At 50.7% G+C, this 14,522-nt stretch overlaps 1 protein-coding gene across 13 annotated transcripts in view; it reads right to left on the reverse strand.

Annotated features, from left to right (window-relative positions):
• Window positions 1–303: 303 nt before the first annotated feature.
• sash1a (SAM and SH3 domain containing 1a) overlaps window positions 304–14,522 on the reverse strand; it is a 141,375-nt gene continuing 127,156 nt past the window's right edge. For 9 of the 13 annotated variants that reach the window (XM_029140540.3, XM_029140541.3, XM_029140534.3 and 6 more), the window contains 12 exons: window positions 14,281–14,416; window positions 13,086–14,056; window positions 11,487–11,561; window positions 11,122–11,265; window positions 10,085–10,217; window positions 9,352–9,521; window positions 9,047–9,256; window positions 7,686–7,836; window positions 7,461–7,589; window positions 3,811–4,850; window positions 2,623–2,754; window positions 304–2,545 (listed from right to left, as the gene is read on the reverse strand). In XM_029140540.3, coding sequence (XP_028996373.1) covers window positions 2,285–2,545; window positions 2,623–2,754; window positions 3,811–4,850; window positions 7,461–7,589; window positions 7,686–7,836; window positions 9,047–9,256; window positions 9,352–9,521; window positions 10,085–10,217; window positions 11,122–11,265; window positions 11,487–11,561; window positions 13,086–14,056; window positions 14,281–14,416 — 3,552 coding nt within the window. In that variant the 3' untranslated portion in view covers window positions 304–2,284. The remainder of the gene's footprint in view (window positions 2,546–2,622; window positions 2,755–3,810; window positions 4,851–7,460; window positions 7,590–7,685; window positions 7,837–9,046; window positions 9,257–9,351; window positions 9,522–10,084; window positions 10,218–11,121; window positions 11,266–11,486; window positions 11,562–13,085; window positions 14,057–14,280; window positions 14,417–14,522) is intronic. The other 4 variants (XM_029140539.3, XM_029140544.3, XM_029140533.3 and 1 more) reach the window with 3 other exon arrangements.

Genomic DNA, 14,522 nt, shown 5'->3' on the forward strand with positions numbered 1-14,522 from the left:
TGAAGAGCTCGCGTTTGGTTCGACATCAGAAAATTCATATTGGCTCCAGTCCTTTCTCCTGCACCCGAAAATAAACTAATAACACGTTCGAAAGGCAGAGTTTAATGTGTTCCTACTCCCACTGCTGCAGCAGGAGTAGTAACACACGGCTGCATTTTTTAAAATCATATTAAATTAGAAATTACAATCAGCAAAATGTGCAGCGTCAGTTGACCGCAGTGATGGAGGGAGCCAGGAAGCCGTGACACATTGTTCCATTACCCCACGTGCACACGTGTCCATGAGCGACAGTCGGCCACCGAGTGGCAAGAAACAGCTTTTATTATATTTCAGAATGACAAATAGTTATAGACATTACTTTTGCTGTTCAATACACAAGCAAATATGTATGGACAAACATTAGGTAGATGGAAACCAAATAAAATAATTTGTACACATATTTTACAAATACATACTGTAGTTCCTCACTGGCTAAAGCAATGTGCATTATGCAGGAAGGTATTGCTATTTATATAGTACAGCTAATTACAGATGATGCAAAAGCAAAAATAAGTTATTTAAATATTAATTACATATACAGAATGTGCAACGTCTGCCAAGCATTTCATATATGTAATTAAGAATTTAATTTCTAGACCACCAAAAAGTGAATTTGAGAAACTAGAAGGTTAACTCATGGTTACTGAACTTGTCATTGGGAACTTAATACTAAATTAAAATACCAGCATAACCCACTGAAAGCCACTGATTACCTGACGATGAGTTCATGGACCTGTGGACAAAATGAAGCCAATTCCGTTAAATTTACCCTCTAAAGTGCATTAACAGTGTCAGTATTTCCACTCTTCACAAAACACATCTTGGGTCTTGGTCTTGTCTAATGACGGCGTTCATGCTCACGTTCTCAGAGCACCGGTTTGAAAAAAGGCATCAAGCATCTATCTCTCTATCTACCAGGGGCCCACTGCATCTACGGTCAAACTCTGAACAACATCCTCACAGACAGAAGCTTTGTTAGAACAGTCGCAGGGTTCCGGTCCTAACATTTCCGTGTCTGGAACGGGCTTTTCATTGCATTCAACCAGGTTGACCCATCTGTGCGTTTCCCTGATTTTCCAGACGATGCAGTGACCATGAAGGTCGGCTTCGCACCTGATGTAGCTGTTCTTCACCATCCGCCCTCCAAGTCAAATGATGATGATGATGATGATGGCATAATCACGAACAGCTTATTGTCACGCGTGACGGCCCACGTGCCATTTTCCCCGGTGAGAGCGCTGAACAAGGCGAAGGGCGTTCAGGGCGGAACCACCTGAGTTGTGCCTGTGGTTCTGTAGGGCGATAACCACGTGTGGGACGGTGTCCGTCCGTCTCAACCGTCCGTCAGTCGGACACGTTCAGAACAAAAAACTTCATTCTCAGTCGTGGTCGAGTCAAATCTATATGTTGTAGCTCTTGCATTTCATTAATATTCATAAGGCATTAAAATGTCCTTGGATACGCAGGGAATGTATTGTTGCTATGAAAGCTGATTGTGATAAAGGTGCAGGAACAGCTTTCTGAAAGCCTCGTGTTCATATCGGAGCAGAGCGCGCGAACACACAGTATAATATGAAATAGAAAGGGCGTGACGTCAGCTGATTCAGCTTAGAAATGACTGAGCGCTGGCCACGACATTCAAAATGCAAGTACAAACTTTAACATCATCCATCTTTTAAAAATTAACATATGCATTTATGCTATGATACAGAAACGTAATACAAAAAACGAGCCATCTGAAAAACACCATTATTCACTGGTGGCTGGATGTTTAATGGTTATTTTTAGTCCGGACGATGGGAGAGCGCCGTCATCTTCCTCATCGTCAACCCGTTTGGGAGGAAGAGACGGTGAATTCGCTCTGGCCGAGTGAAAAGACCCTCAGATAAAGTCGATTCGCCACGAAAATGAGTGGGAAATGAAACGCTTATGAAATATGCAGCAAATAAACCTATATTCTGTATTTTCTTTTTTAAAAAACATCCATCCTTAGAAAAATCGCGCTGTGGCAGATCCACGTCCTTGCGTTAAGACTTTGCGGGAGCCTACGGAACAAAAGCCGTCCACGGAGCGAGTCTGCGTTTTATTTTGAAAGGCATCTGATCGTGTCCTGGCTGTCTCCTGACTGCCGTAAACATTAGATAAGTGACAGAACGACGGGGGTCCGGCTCCGATTGGTCCTCACTCATGTGAAACGAGGTGTGGTACAGTTCCGTCCCACCTGACCAGCGGACGCACCTCCCACTTAGGACCGCGCCTCCCTGTGCGTCCTGAGCTGCCGCGCCTCGCTCAGCAGCCGCCGGGCGTGTCGCTCGTCCCGCACGCCGGCCTCCCACGCGCCGCGCTCCGTCAGCGCGGCCACGCGGCCCAGCGTGTCCACGCCGGCCGCCGCCAGCGCCGCCGCGTACATGGGCAGGCCGATGGAGACGAGCCAATCGGAGACGGTGCTGACGTTACCTGAGGGCGGCGGCTTCCGGCACATCTCCGTCAGACCTCCGGAGGGAATCTGCGTGGACAACAGAGTCAGAGGGGTCACCCACGCGCCTCAGGCTCTCCGCGACAGTGCGAGCGCGCGTGCCTTACAGCCATGCGGTGCTGTTTGCGGAGCTCTCGGACCCGGAGCTGGTCCATGGTGGCGGCCACGTCCTTCACGGGCTGCTCCAGGTCCTCGGAGTAGCGCTGCACCAGCGGCTGGGGGATCCCGCAGCGGCCGTGCTGCGGGAGAGACGGGCAGACAGACATCAGAGGAAGGCGGAACACGTCTAATTATGCCTCACACACGACGGAAAGATGGATGGAGCAGCGAGGTTTATGAGCAGCGTGACGTGGCCTGTTATGAAGCAGCGCTTTGACTTGTGCTTGTTATGGCGATTACGCAGTCTGAGATCTGGTCCCTAAATTACTTAAACGGGCTGATGGTGTCAAATTACAGGCAAAGTAATGAGCACATTTCTAAAGTGATTCAAGACCTTTCTAAGATAAGAGACACTTGAGTGCAGGTCGGTGTATTTTGGTACTTAACGCACAATCGTCAGTGATATACATGAGAAATAAACGAAGAACTGTGAAGGCGCTTCTGAATAGACAAGTGCAGCGATGGCTGAATCCCAGACGAGTCTGGACCAAAGGGGTTCTGAGGATGAAGGAGAAGGTGGAGCAGATACTGCAAAGCGCCTCCCCTCACCCATCGCCATCGGTTCCAGTCCACTTGTGAGTACCAGGAACCGGGCCGAGCCGGGCTGTGGTCTGATGCACTATTTCTCACCTCGTCATCCCGCGTCTGTGTGTGCGTTGTTTTCCTGCCAGCGCCAGGGGCTCCTCGCCGTTAAAGGGGCCCAGCCTGGGCTCTGGCGAGCGGCAGAGACTTTTACGGCCCCGTCTGCCTTCAGTACAATTCAGCCCATAAACTTAAGAGTCTCAAACCGCATCATAGCGAGACGCAGCCCGCAGTCGTTCCCCCCTCGGTTCATGGCAGCGGATTTATTATTGTGGAGTACACTCACACACAAGTGCCATTGCATACAACAAGGCAATAGACACACGAGACTTTAGACTCTATTAGTGTCTATTTTTAAACTAAATGAGATCTAAAGCAATTCACTGATGTTGTTGGACTGGGCACAGGACGATCCACATCCAAGTGGCAGTTAAGTTACGCATGATACAGCGCTAAACCAGAAGAGACTGACGCCAGACGATCAGCCCAGAGGTGGCATGATATTAACTGAATGACGAAGCTGCTAGTTCAGGCTCAGAGGATTCTTGGCTCACCTTGTCGGAGTACGGTTCCTCCGTCAGATCGATTCCCTCCGCCTCCAGCCGCTGTTCCAGCAGAGTGAGCAGGTCTGAACTGGGCTTGAAATGGGAGAGCTTTCTCGCCACGGCCACCTTGCCCCCGAGGTCCGAGAGCCACGGAGGCTGCGCCGCCAGCGGGCTGCCGGGCTCCTCGCCCATGGAAGAGGCCGAGGAGGTGGCGCTGGGGCTGGTGTGGGCGCTGGGGCTGGTGTGGGCGCTGGGGCTCTTGGCGGGCAGGGCGGGGGCACAGGGGCTGCTGCCGCCGCTTCGGATCACGGGGCTGCTGGGGTGGGAACGGGTAAGGGAGTGGGTGGGCGACGGAGAGGAGGGCAGGGAGAGAGGGGGGTGGCGCAGGCCATTGGCCAGCCGGTCCCTGGACTTTTTGGCAGGAACAGGAGGAGGGACTGGGGGCTTTTTGGGGTGAGTCCGAATCACCCTCTCACCACTAGACTCTGGGGGGCTCGGGCTTGGGCTTGAGAGGAGCTCCGGATAATTGGGGGACTGGGTTGCAGGGCAGGGAGGGTGGAGAGGCAGCTGGGAGGGTATTGGTGGCCTCTCAGCCCTTACTTTGGGGGCCACCGTTGGATTCCCGTTGGGAGAAGGGGAACCTTCATCTCTACAGACCTTGGCGGGGCTGCTGTTGCCAGATTTGGGTCCGTCCTTGGTGGTTTTGAGCTCCACACCCAGATCCTTTTTCTGCTCGGCACTCTGCTCCCAGTGCAGGTCTCCCAGCGAGTGGGAGCGTTTCCAGGGACCACTGGGCTGTGGGGGTCCGTCCAGGTCCTCACAGCTGCGGCTCGCCGGGATGGGGGACCGTCTTTGGGTCTTGCGCAGCCCCAGCAGGTTGAATCCCTTCAGGGAGGGCTTGATGAAGAAGCTCCTGGGGAACTTTAGGCGCTGGTTCTTGTTGTTCTGTTGCAGAGCCTCTGTGGACAGGGTCATGGGCAGGGTGGGGTAGTCCGGGGACTGGAGGCCGGCTGAGGAGCGACTGGAGCGGGAGACCTTCCTGCTCTTACCTGCAACACAAAAACAAACTTAGCCCAGGGCACCAAACCTATTGACAGTAGAGCAATGCATTCACCACTATTCATATGTGTTTTCTATTAACAGGCTGCAGTACAGTATTTTACTGCCTTGTATCACCATGCTGTTTCTTGGCTGCAGATTTTGGCAAAAGCAGAAAAATCTGATGTATTGAATCTCAAAACTATATCTATTACACAGGGAAACATGTTCACAGTCTCGGTTACTTTTAATAAGACTCTGAAGCCCGAAGCCAAAATTACTCATACAAGTATCTAGTTCAGCGTGAATAAAGCTTCTTTGAAAACCACAGTAAAAGCTGAGAAACGTTTATGAAGACGAGGTGGAGTGGAGCCGTTTGACTAATCACCCAAGTGGCTGGTTGGCTGTTGGCATGGCAGCAGCCCCAAATAAAAGATATCTGGACGGAGTCCGTTAGAAAGTCGCTGAAGGAACTTACCATCTATCCTTTGGCCTACGGGACAGAACGGATGGATGAAATGGATGGGTGTCGCATGTTGTGATTTGCCAAAGCGTTTAAAATGGTGGGAAGACAGCAAAGAAGTCAAATAGATGGAAATGTCATGAAATGTTCCCCAGCGCTTCCCAGAAGTGTCTGAATAATTTAAGCGATGGTGCTTTTGCTCTGACCATGTAGGTCTGGGAGATTGTAATAAGGTAACCTCCTTGACAGTTCCAAGACATACTATATTTACTTTAATTACAATGTTCATTTTTAGATGGGAATCGGAGAAGAATGGAGTCTGCTGACTGTCAAACACAACACCCTTCAAAATTAAAAATGTAAGATGAGCCGAGACGCTGCCCGCTGTTTTATTAGAAAACGTTCGCTTGCCAAACTGTGAATGGCCAACTTTTACTGGATCGTATGGCAACATTAGTGAGTTATAAAAGCTGCGTTGTGTTTACAAATATTACATTTGGGTTTAATCTAGTCTGATGCCATTTAATTAGATTATCTCAAGCTGATTATGTCTTAAACAAGACAAAAACATCTGAAGCAAATCTTAGTGTTAACTGTGCATCATTGTATAATCAAACTTTAACCCATTTAACCCATCACATTAATCCCCATTCAATAATAAATACACAGTAAAAGCATGCAAGATTTGTGTGACACAAATATCTGAATATCATCACTACCCACATTTTATTTGACTGTTAAAGAATATATATAAAAAGGAGGAAGTAGATTAATGTGATGGTATCACTAGCCACAGGAAAGTGTGAAGAAAGAATAGAGAGCATAGTTTCAAGGCTCTACAGTGCCATTAGTTAAACTAAACATCTGACAGTATTTTTAAATCAAAGTAAATATAAATATTCCCCTTTGGACATTCATACTTCGATATTCTAATAGCACTGTGGAACCCTGAAAGAGAGCGTGAAGGAGTGTAGCACTACGCATTATGCAGCTAGTTTTTAGCGGCGAGGAAGGAAACAACCGGCAGGAAAGAGTCAGAACAAAAATTAAGCAAGCAGCAACAGGAGCCCATGTTTTTGAAGAAGTGGTTTTTATTCCACAGCTCAAATCTCTACTGTGGCAAATTGCACCATGTACTGATGACCCTAAATGACACATTCATACGTGAAGGGGGAAAACCCAGTAGCTGCACTGGTCCCAGTAGACAGAGGAAGCAGTGGTTTAAGGGTTATGGCGATGTTAAAGAATGCTGTTTGGAGGAAAGAAAAAACAGCTATGCAGAGATAGAGCAGTTTAAAAGCAAAAAAAGTCAGAAATAAGACCTCAATAAACCTGTACGACCACAACTCTTTCAATCTACACACTATCATTTAAAAAGGTACTTCTACCCACATCCTATTTTAGGCACATGCTGTATGATTTGTGCAATCAGCTCAAGTCAAGTGCCCTCTTAAAACATGAGGACGACGTATTTAAACAGCAGCTGTGAATCTTTTACTTATTTCTAAAAAAGCCTCATCAGGCTTAAGAATCACCACAGCAAATGAACAACTGTTGACATGCTAGACTGTCAGCTCTCAGCAGAAGTACTCTATGAGCTCACAATCATCTTCCTGGTGTCCCTCTATTGGCCACGAGCCCGCGGGTGGGAAAGCCGGGGAGCGGAGTCCGTGACAGGGCAGTGAATGTGATCTGGTCAGAGCAGCTCTGTGCACTGGGGAAAGTCTCTCCCTCTGTGTTCCCAGCAACGTGGGCTGGATTAGGCTTAGTGGTCTGGGGCCTGGCTCCCTTTCTGCTACAACTGGACTTTGGCACTGGTGACACTGAGCGCCTATAAGATGGAAATGCTGGTGAAGAGAGCAGCATGAAAGGGCAACAACAGATCAGAACGTCTGGGGCAATAAGGGGATGTTTCGCTAAAGCACCCAAACGACAGGGTGAAGGGGGGGGGGGGGGGGGGGGGGGGGGGGGGGGGCAGCAAGAGGAGCTGGTGTTAGAATGCAGAAGCATGGCAGCAGATGGAGCAGAGATGGAGGCCCAGAGGAGTAAAGCGGCACGGTCACTGTGGAACTGGGACTAAACTGGCCCAGAGGCTGGTGCTGGCCAGCTCCCAGCGGCGCCTGGGCACCCGTGCTAGGCTACACGAAGCTGTCATTACCATTCTCCAGGTTCTCGTTGCTCTCGTAGCAGCCGGAGTCCCGCGGGGAGTCTCCCACCAGCCCCCGGCCCTCAGACAGGAGCTTCTCCTGGGAGCCCGACAGGCCACCGCGCTCTGGGTCGCTGCTGCCTGAACACATAGAAAGCAGTGAAACGTGAGCACGGGTGGTTTTATGCTTTTACGCTTGAACCGGCACGTTTTGCCACTCTTTTTGTGACCACTCACTGTCGTACTCCTGCAGCAGCTCTACGGCCGTGAGCAGCACCGCTCTGTGCTGAGGATCTCTGATGTTCAGCTCGTCCAGATCTTCTTCTTCCAGCAACTTGAATGTGTCCAGATCCTCATAGCCGTTGAACAGGAACGTGGGCATGTGCTCCTGGACGACAGAACACAGTAAGAACCTATAAATATTTATAGACAATGAATAAAACCATTCAAATCTTACAGCAATTTGCTGTTACGCTTCGACTGACTGAGCTTTCAAATGAATACGGCACTAACTTTGTTTTGTTGACAGGCAAATAAAAGAGTTGCAGCAGCGTTAGTGGCAGAACTGTAGATCACAGTCACAGCTCCTCTAAATGTGACCGAAATGGGAAGCAGGACATGAAAGGAATAAAAGGCAAACACAATGTGGGAACAGCACGGACGGAAGGTGGAGACAATTACATCAAAGCTCTCACAGAGAGACAGAGTTAAGAACCTTCAGATACGCCCAGCGTGAGTCAGCTGATGCCGCCATTTAAAGCCCTCATCACAGCTTCCACGCTCAATATTATTGGCCTCTGTGTTTGCGTGACCCACTCGTTGTTGGACGAACGCGGAGACGGTGTGTCACCGATGACACCATCAATCACAGCGGGACTGAGCGTCTGTTCTATTCCTGCTGGATGACGCGGGACTAAACAAAGGACCACCGGCTAACTAAGGCAAACAGTGGGAGCGCATCTCGTCCCGTGGGGTCGGTCGGAGGCTTGAACGCTCTGAGCCCAGAGACGTTTGGCTCCTCCAGCGTCTGAAGCCTCTGCCAGTGGTTACACATAGGACTGCTGAGGCGTGTGTTAACCGCCAGCTGAAGGCTGCAATACTGTAGCAGCTCAGGCGAGGTGTTAGGATGAGTCGGTCGACTTTGCTCTGCGTGCATTCTCAAGCAGTGACTACAAACTGTTTAGTCTGACTCGCCCACTCCGGGGTTCTGCTCGTGACACCCAGCCTCACAGCTGAGGAAGGCTGTGCTGCTGCGCTGATCTGTAATCTGTAACTCAGCCCTGATGCACTGGCCACAGATGAAGCGGAGAATCCACAGAGTCCCTTCCTGCGCTCGGGGACAAGCGCGACCTCGTCGCTGCCCGAGTGGGAGGAGACCATGTGATCACAGCGACGTGAAGGCTGTGATCAGAGCCGCTGGGGGTTTATTGGGGCGTGGATGTGAGGATGCGGGTGTTATTGTTTACGCATCAGATCAAACATCCTAAGCTGTTCAGCCTGTAATCAGCCGCACTATATTTATCGCTGCCTCCAAATGTGCTGTCGAATCATTAGACTAAGACATTTCCCAGCTCCGCCTGTGGCTTCCTGACTGGTACCTTGAGGTTGATGCGCTCCAGCAGCTCCTCCACAGAGGTGGGTTTGGGAGGTCGGCCCTTCCTCCTCCTCCTCACCGGCCTCTTGGGTTTCTCCTCCTCCTCATTCAGCACGTCCACGTAGATGAACTTGAAGGTGCCCACTTTGTTGTTGAGCAGACCCATCCACGTTCCCATGGGCGGCTTACTGATGATGTCGATGACATCACCACGCTGGAGGGGAAACCAAAAGAGCTGGACTTACTCCCAACAACAACTGGGCCCCAATTAGTGTAATGAAGATAAAGGAGCCAGAGTCTGTGTTTTACCTTCAGTTTGAGGGAGTCTGTGTCGTAGGGGCTGGGGGTGAAGTCTGTGTGAACCCGAGCGCGACCACAGAACGGTCCTCTGTACGGCGGCTCCTCGTCGTCGCCGTCCTCGGACTTCACACTTTCTCTGTTGCTGGCCGATGAGTCGGTGGTGCTCACTGTCTGACCGCCTGCACATGAAGAACACGCGTGAGCGAACTGCAGACATGATCCGTCCTCCCATCATGTCTGGAGAACCCTGTTCGTTGATTCAATTCATCAGCCTTTTTGTTTTTCCGCCCGCAGAGTGAAAACATTCAGTGTCACAAAGAACAGGCTGTTGAAACCACGTTGATGTGTGGGAAGTGAACGAGTGAGACTCGCTGTAATCACAGCCGTGTGCCCGTCTGTCTGTGTATGTGTGCGCGTTACATGGCTCCACAATCACAGTAAATCAGCCAAGTTGGAATGTCGGAGAGAATTTCATCCACACATGCACAACGGAAACACCAGGCTGATGTAATTAGACCTATGAGATTAAAAAACTCTTGAGATCACGACACATGAGCCAGGTGGTTGGAGTAAAAAGCATGAATGGTGCTGATGCAGCATGAAGATTCAGTCAACCAAGTGAATTAAAACAGAGACAAATCTTATGACTAGACTAATCTTTATAAGTTGTCAGTGTCAAAAAGGCGACTGATGAGAAAGCATTTGTGTGAAGCCTTTCCTAGAACAAAGGCTCTGCTCTTACTCATTGAACTCTGTCCGCTCAGTGAACTGCGCAGGCTTTCCACCGAGCCTCCCGCCTTGAGCTTCGGCTTCTCCAGAGAGTCGGTGTCGGGCTGAGGGGACTGAGGGGAACCAGGGGCTCCATCCGGACTCGACTGTAAGAGAGACACAGCTGGTCACAGAGGGGACGACGAGGGAAAACACAGATCACATGTTGTGAAGATGTGAGGAATGGAGAAGTGTTGCCATACAGGGCGGGGGGAGAAGGAAGGATAAAAATTATAGACCGGACAAAAACAAAAAAACAGGAGACATGACGGGAATAACCAGCATTTTTTGGTTTGAATTAGCAGATAAGAAAGCTACAGCATCTGTGGGAAAAACACTTGTTCTGGGAATTTTATTTATAAAACTGTGTTTACCAAGTGCTTTTAATTTGAAATACCACATAAAACAGGCTTTTGAACTTGAAATAGAATTCAGGTGTGTAACAAACGTTTTATTTCAGTGATCCACTAGGGGGCACTGTGGTCTAGGACGCGGATGAGCCCTCTCTTTGCTCTTTCCCAACTCGCTGGCTCTATGACTCACGCCTGGATGCGTCCAACCCAACAACACTCTACAGCTGGACACACCGGACCCTCACAAATATGAGGCTGGAGCAGGAGACGGCCATCGCACACTTGGTCCCTGTTTCCCAACCGCGAGCCTGGGGGAGACTTGCATCACCGCATGAGCTCAGCACCAAGCGCACACTCCACCCTTACACTCCTGGGCCCAGTCAGCGCACAGTCCAAATGCGCTGCGCTGTGTTTATGCTGTAGCTAACACAAATACTTCCCACCCACTCACAGCCTGTGGACAGAATAAGTGGTTTACACGGCACAACTTTGTCTAAATGTTTGCAGAACACGGGGAGGCTTCATTTCTTTACAGCTGTGCTAAGGATTAAACACAATGTGTGAACTTGCATTTGTGTGTTTTAGCCTTTGCACCAAAACAAACGAAACCAACTAAATTCTCTGTGTTCTCAAGCGCGTGTGTGTGTGTGTGTCTAACCTGCTCAGACAAGGAGCTGCTGTACTTCTTCGACATGCGCTTCCTCATCGTCTCCTTGACCGACTTGACCTTCTTGCCCAGCGAGATTCGAGAAGTAGTGGGCGACTTGACCACTTCCCTGTATATAGCCTCGTGCTCTTTATTCTGCGAGAGGGGGGGGGGGGGCAGAGTCAGGTCAGCAGGGAGGAGTGGAGGGAGGGATGGATGGATGAATCAGGCGAAATTGAGGAGCAGAAGCATAAAGGGCAGGGAGATCACGAAAACAAGGGGGGAAACAGAGGAGAAGGGCTGATTGCGTGTGACAGCAGAGACTCAACGCAGGCTCCTCACAGCCTCTTCTAACCCCACCAACTGCCAGCACTTACGTTGGCCTCGGAGCCTGCGTTGACCACATGGAGCGAGCGGTTGGACAGGTCGAAGCCTCCGAAGCTGCATGTTCTCTGCAGGGCAAGGGGGGGAAATGAGTCACACTCACAATGTCGCGGTACACACATCGATGACTCATGCTGGGCAAAACACAGGCGGTGGTCTGAATAAGGTGCGGATCAATGGTTTGCATATTTAAGTGAAGTCATGTGACTATGGACAGTGACAGAAACTTAAACTGACCTATTTCATTTGAACTATAATTACCAGAACTAGGTTTAGTTTGCAAAGAAGCACATATAAGCTGGATACGTAGTGACGTTATTCCATCAGAAACATTTGAGGGAGAACAAATGGTTTCTGCTACAGAACAGGGAGACGTGGACATTCTTCTTGACTCTGGGGAACAGCAGCAAGATAATGGGCAGACACGAAGGGGAACTATGTCATGACAGGGGAGAAGATGAGGGTCCAGATCTTATCGCTAAACTGGGTTTGCCTTTTCAGCTCCTCCGCTGGCTCTGCAGTAGGCCACAAGCAAACACAGACAGAGACATGCAAGTAAAGCAGCTGCCAAAAGGAAAAAACTCAAATCCAAGTGACGCACTCCATGTTTGACTGTGTATCAAAAAAGATCTGCTCTAATCAAGTCCACTCCCACAAACCCTGGATGAAGAATCCAAGACAAAGTAATAAAATAGTTTATGTTTGGCTCCTGCAGTTCCATCTCCACAAAAAGCAGTCCAAAAAGAATGTGATGGCAATGTTCGATGAAATGGACATGCACCCAGAAAAAATGTCCTTTACGGAGAATTATAAGGAAAGAAAAACAACTAAAAAAAAACATCAATTCTGTAACCAGAGGCACGAGCTAAGAAAAAACGAGAGAAGCGACAACAGAAAAAAGTGGATTCGGAGAGTTTTTGGATGAGAACGACCTCCGGGTGATTTGACCAGAACACGACAGGACTCAGGTACCATCAAAGCTGCAGAATAGCTTCTCTACATCACCACCTAGGTTGTGTGCACTTAGGCACACACCAGCAGCAACCAGCAAGCAGCCCCTCCTCATGCAGGTTAACATTACACTGCAAACACTGCTCTCTTCTCGTTCGTCTGTGCTGAACCTGCGTGTGTGCGCGCGTGTGCGTGCGTGTGAAGGAGTCGACTTAATCAGGACATCCTCTGAACGTGTCTCCGAGAGCAAGCGCTGTGCGCTTCTGAGGATGAGCAGCCTCCGGCTTGTACAACAGGGATCTGTGTGACTGTGCAAGTGTTCTTGGGGGACATGGCATTTATAAAAGGCACTTATGAAACCTCTGCTGTAAGTTAACCTCCGAAGTGGGGCACAGCCTGTTCCACAAGCATTTCATATTCAGCTGAAGTCAAAGGCAAGCGTTTAAAGGTCAAAGACGACGACTGTCTTCTCGGGGCACTTTTAACACTTGAACCGTGCTGTGGCCTCTCTTTATTTCTGCATGTAATTACATTTCGCCTGTTGCATCCGTAGCTTTAACCTCTGCTTTTCTGCAACTTTGAGGTACCCGGACTCCTTCTCACATGAGGCGGCCGAGTCGAGCTGCACGGTCCAAACTCACAGACTTCTGCTGGATCCGCAAGAGCACGCGTTTGGTGCAGCGGTCCACACTGGCCGCCCACTTCCTGTCCGCCTCCCGGTCCTCCTCCAACAGGCAGCGGCGCTCGGCGCGGCTGAGCGTTACCGGGCGGACCAGCTGGGCCCAGTTCAGGTGGCCGTACAGGCTCCGCTCCACCACATAGGTGATGTTCAGCTCGCTGACCGCGGTGCGGCCGCGCAGCCTGCGGGACGGGAACGCCCAGCCGCTCCCGCCGCTTCCAAAAGCCTTCGACTTGGCTACGTCGCAGCGCGCGGGGGAGGGGGGGGCGACAGACAAGGGGGAGGCAGGGGCGTTGCGTGCGCGCTGGTACAGCAGGTGCTTAGTGGAGTACGCGTAGTTGGGGTCCGGCTTGCGGTGCGTCCAGCTGCCGAGGTGCCGGTGGGCGGGCGGGTGTTTGGGGCTGCCTTGCTGCGCGTCGTCCAGGGAGATGAGGAGACGGGACTGGTTGTGGGGTTTGGGGCGGGGTTTGGTGAGGCCGTAGAAGGCATAGAGGGCCTCGTTGTTACTTACCCCGTGGGAGATGGAGTTCAGCGCCTTCCGCATCTCGCCGTCCGTCGTGGAGCGCGACAGTTTGCCCTCGTCGTCCAGTCCGCAGCCATCCAGCTCGGAGAAGGAGGAGCCGCTGCCGCCCACGCCGGACACGGACCCCCCCAGGCCTGCGGAGCCCAGCGGCGTTCTCTTGGGGGGTCGGATGAGGCCGTGGGTGCTGGAGGACTTACTGAAGGTTTTGACCAGCTTGTGCCCAGACCAGGTGTCCAGACTGCTGGAGGAGGGCGAGGTGGTCAGGCTGTCCGTGTCGCCGTCCAGGGAGAGCTGATCGTGGGCGAGGGACGGCAGGGAGGCCTCCTGGGGCAGCGCCGGCTTCTTCAGGACACCCGTGTAGAGAGCGGTGTTGTCCTCACAGGTGGGAGTTGCTTCCAGATTCAGAAAATCTAAAAAAGACGGAGAGAGAGTTTGCAGCTCAGGAGTCCCAGCGCATCTGATTTAGTGCTGTCCTGTGACCCATTCGTGGTTTCCCAGACCACATCTAGCCAGCAAACATTTCAAAACACATTCTTCACGTCTGAGTATGAGGCAAAACCTACGGTTAACGAAAATGCAACACACTGGCAAAAGATCCTCAGTAATCAAAGACATGAAGGACTGAGTTACGAACCTTCAGAGGCATGTTTCTTGCCCTCTTCCACCTTGATGAGCTTTTTCCTGACCCGGCGTGTTGAGTTAACCAGTTTGTGAAGACGTTTAAACTTCACAGAGTCCTCTGATGCCTCATCGTCCGACTGCTCACGAGACTGAGGGAGAGAGAGAGAGCAGGAGGTGATAAAGCACCAGGGGCAGACAGTCGGACGGCATCAAAGGGACGCGAGCAGAAACCTTCTCTCCGGAGTGGCGTCATGA

The sequence above is a fragment of the Betta splendens genome, chromosome 24, assembly GCF_900634795.4.
Source record: "Betta splendens chromosome 24, fBetSpl5.4, whole genome shotgun sequence".
NCBI lineage: Eukaryota > Metazoa > Chordata > Actinopteri > Anabantiformes > Osphronemidae > Betta > Betta splendens.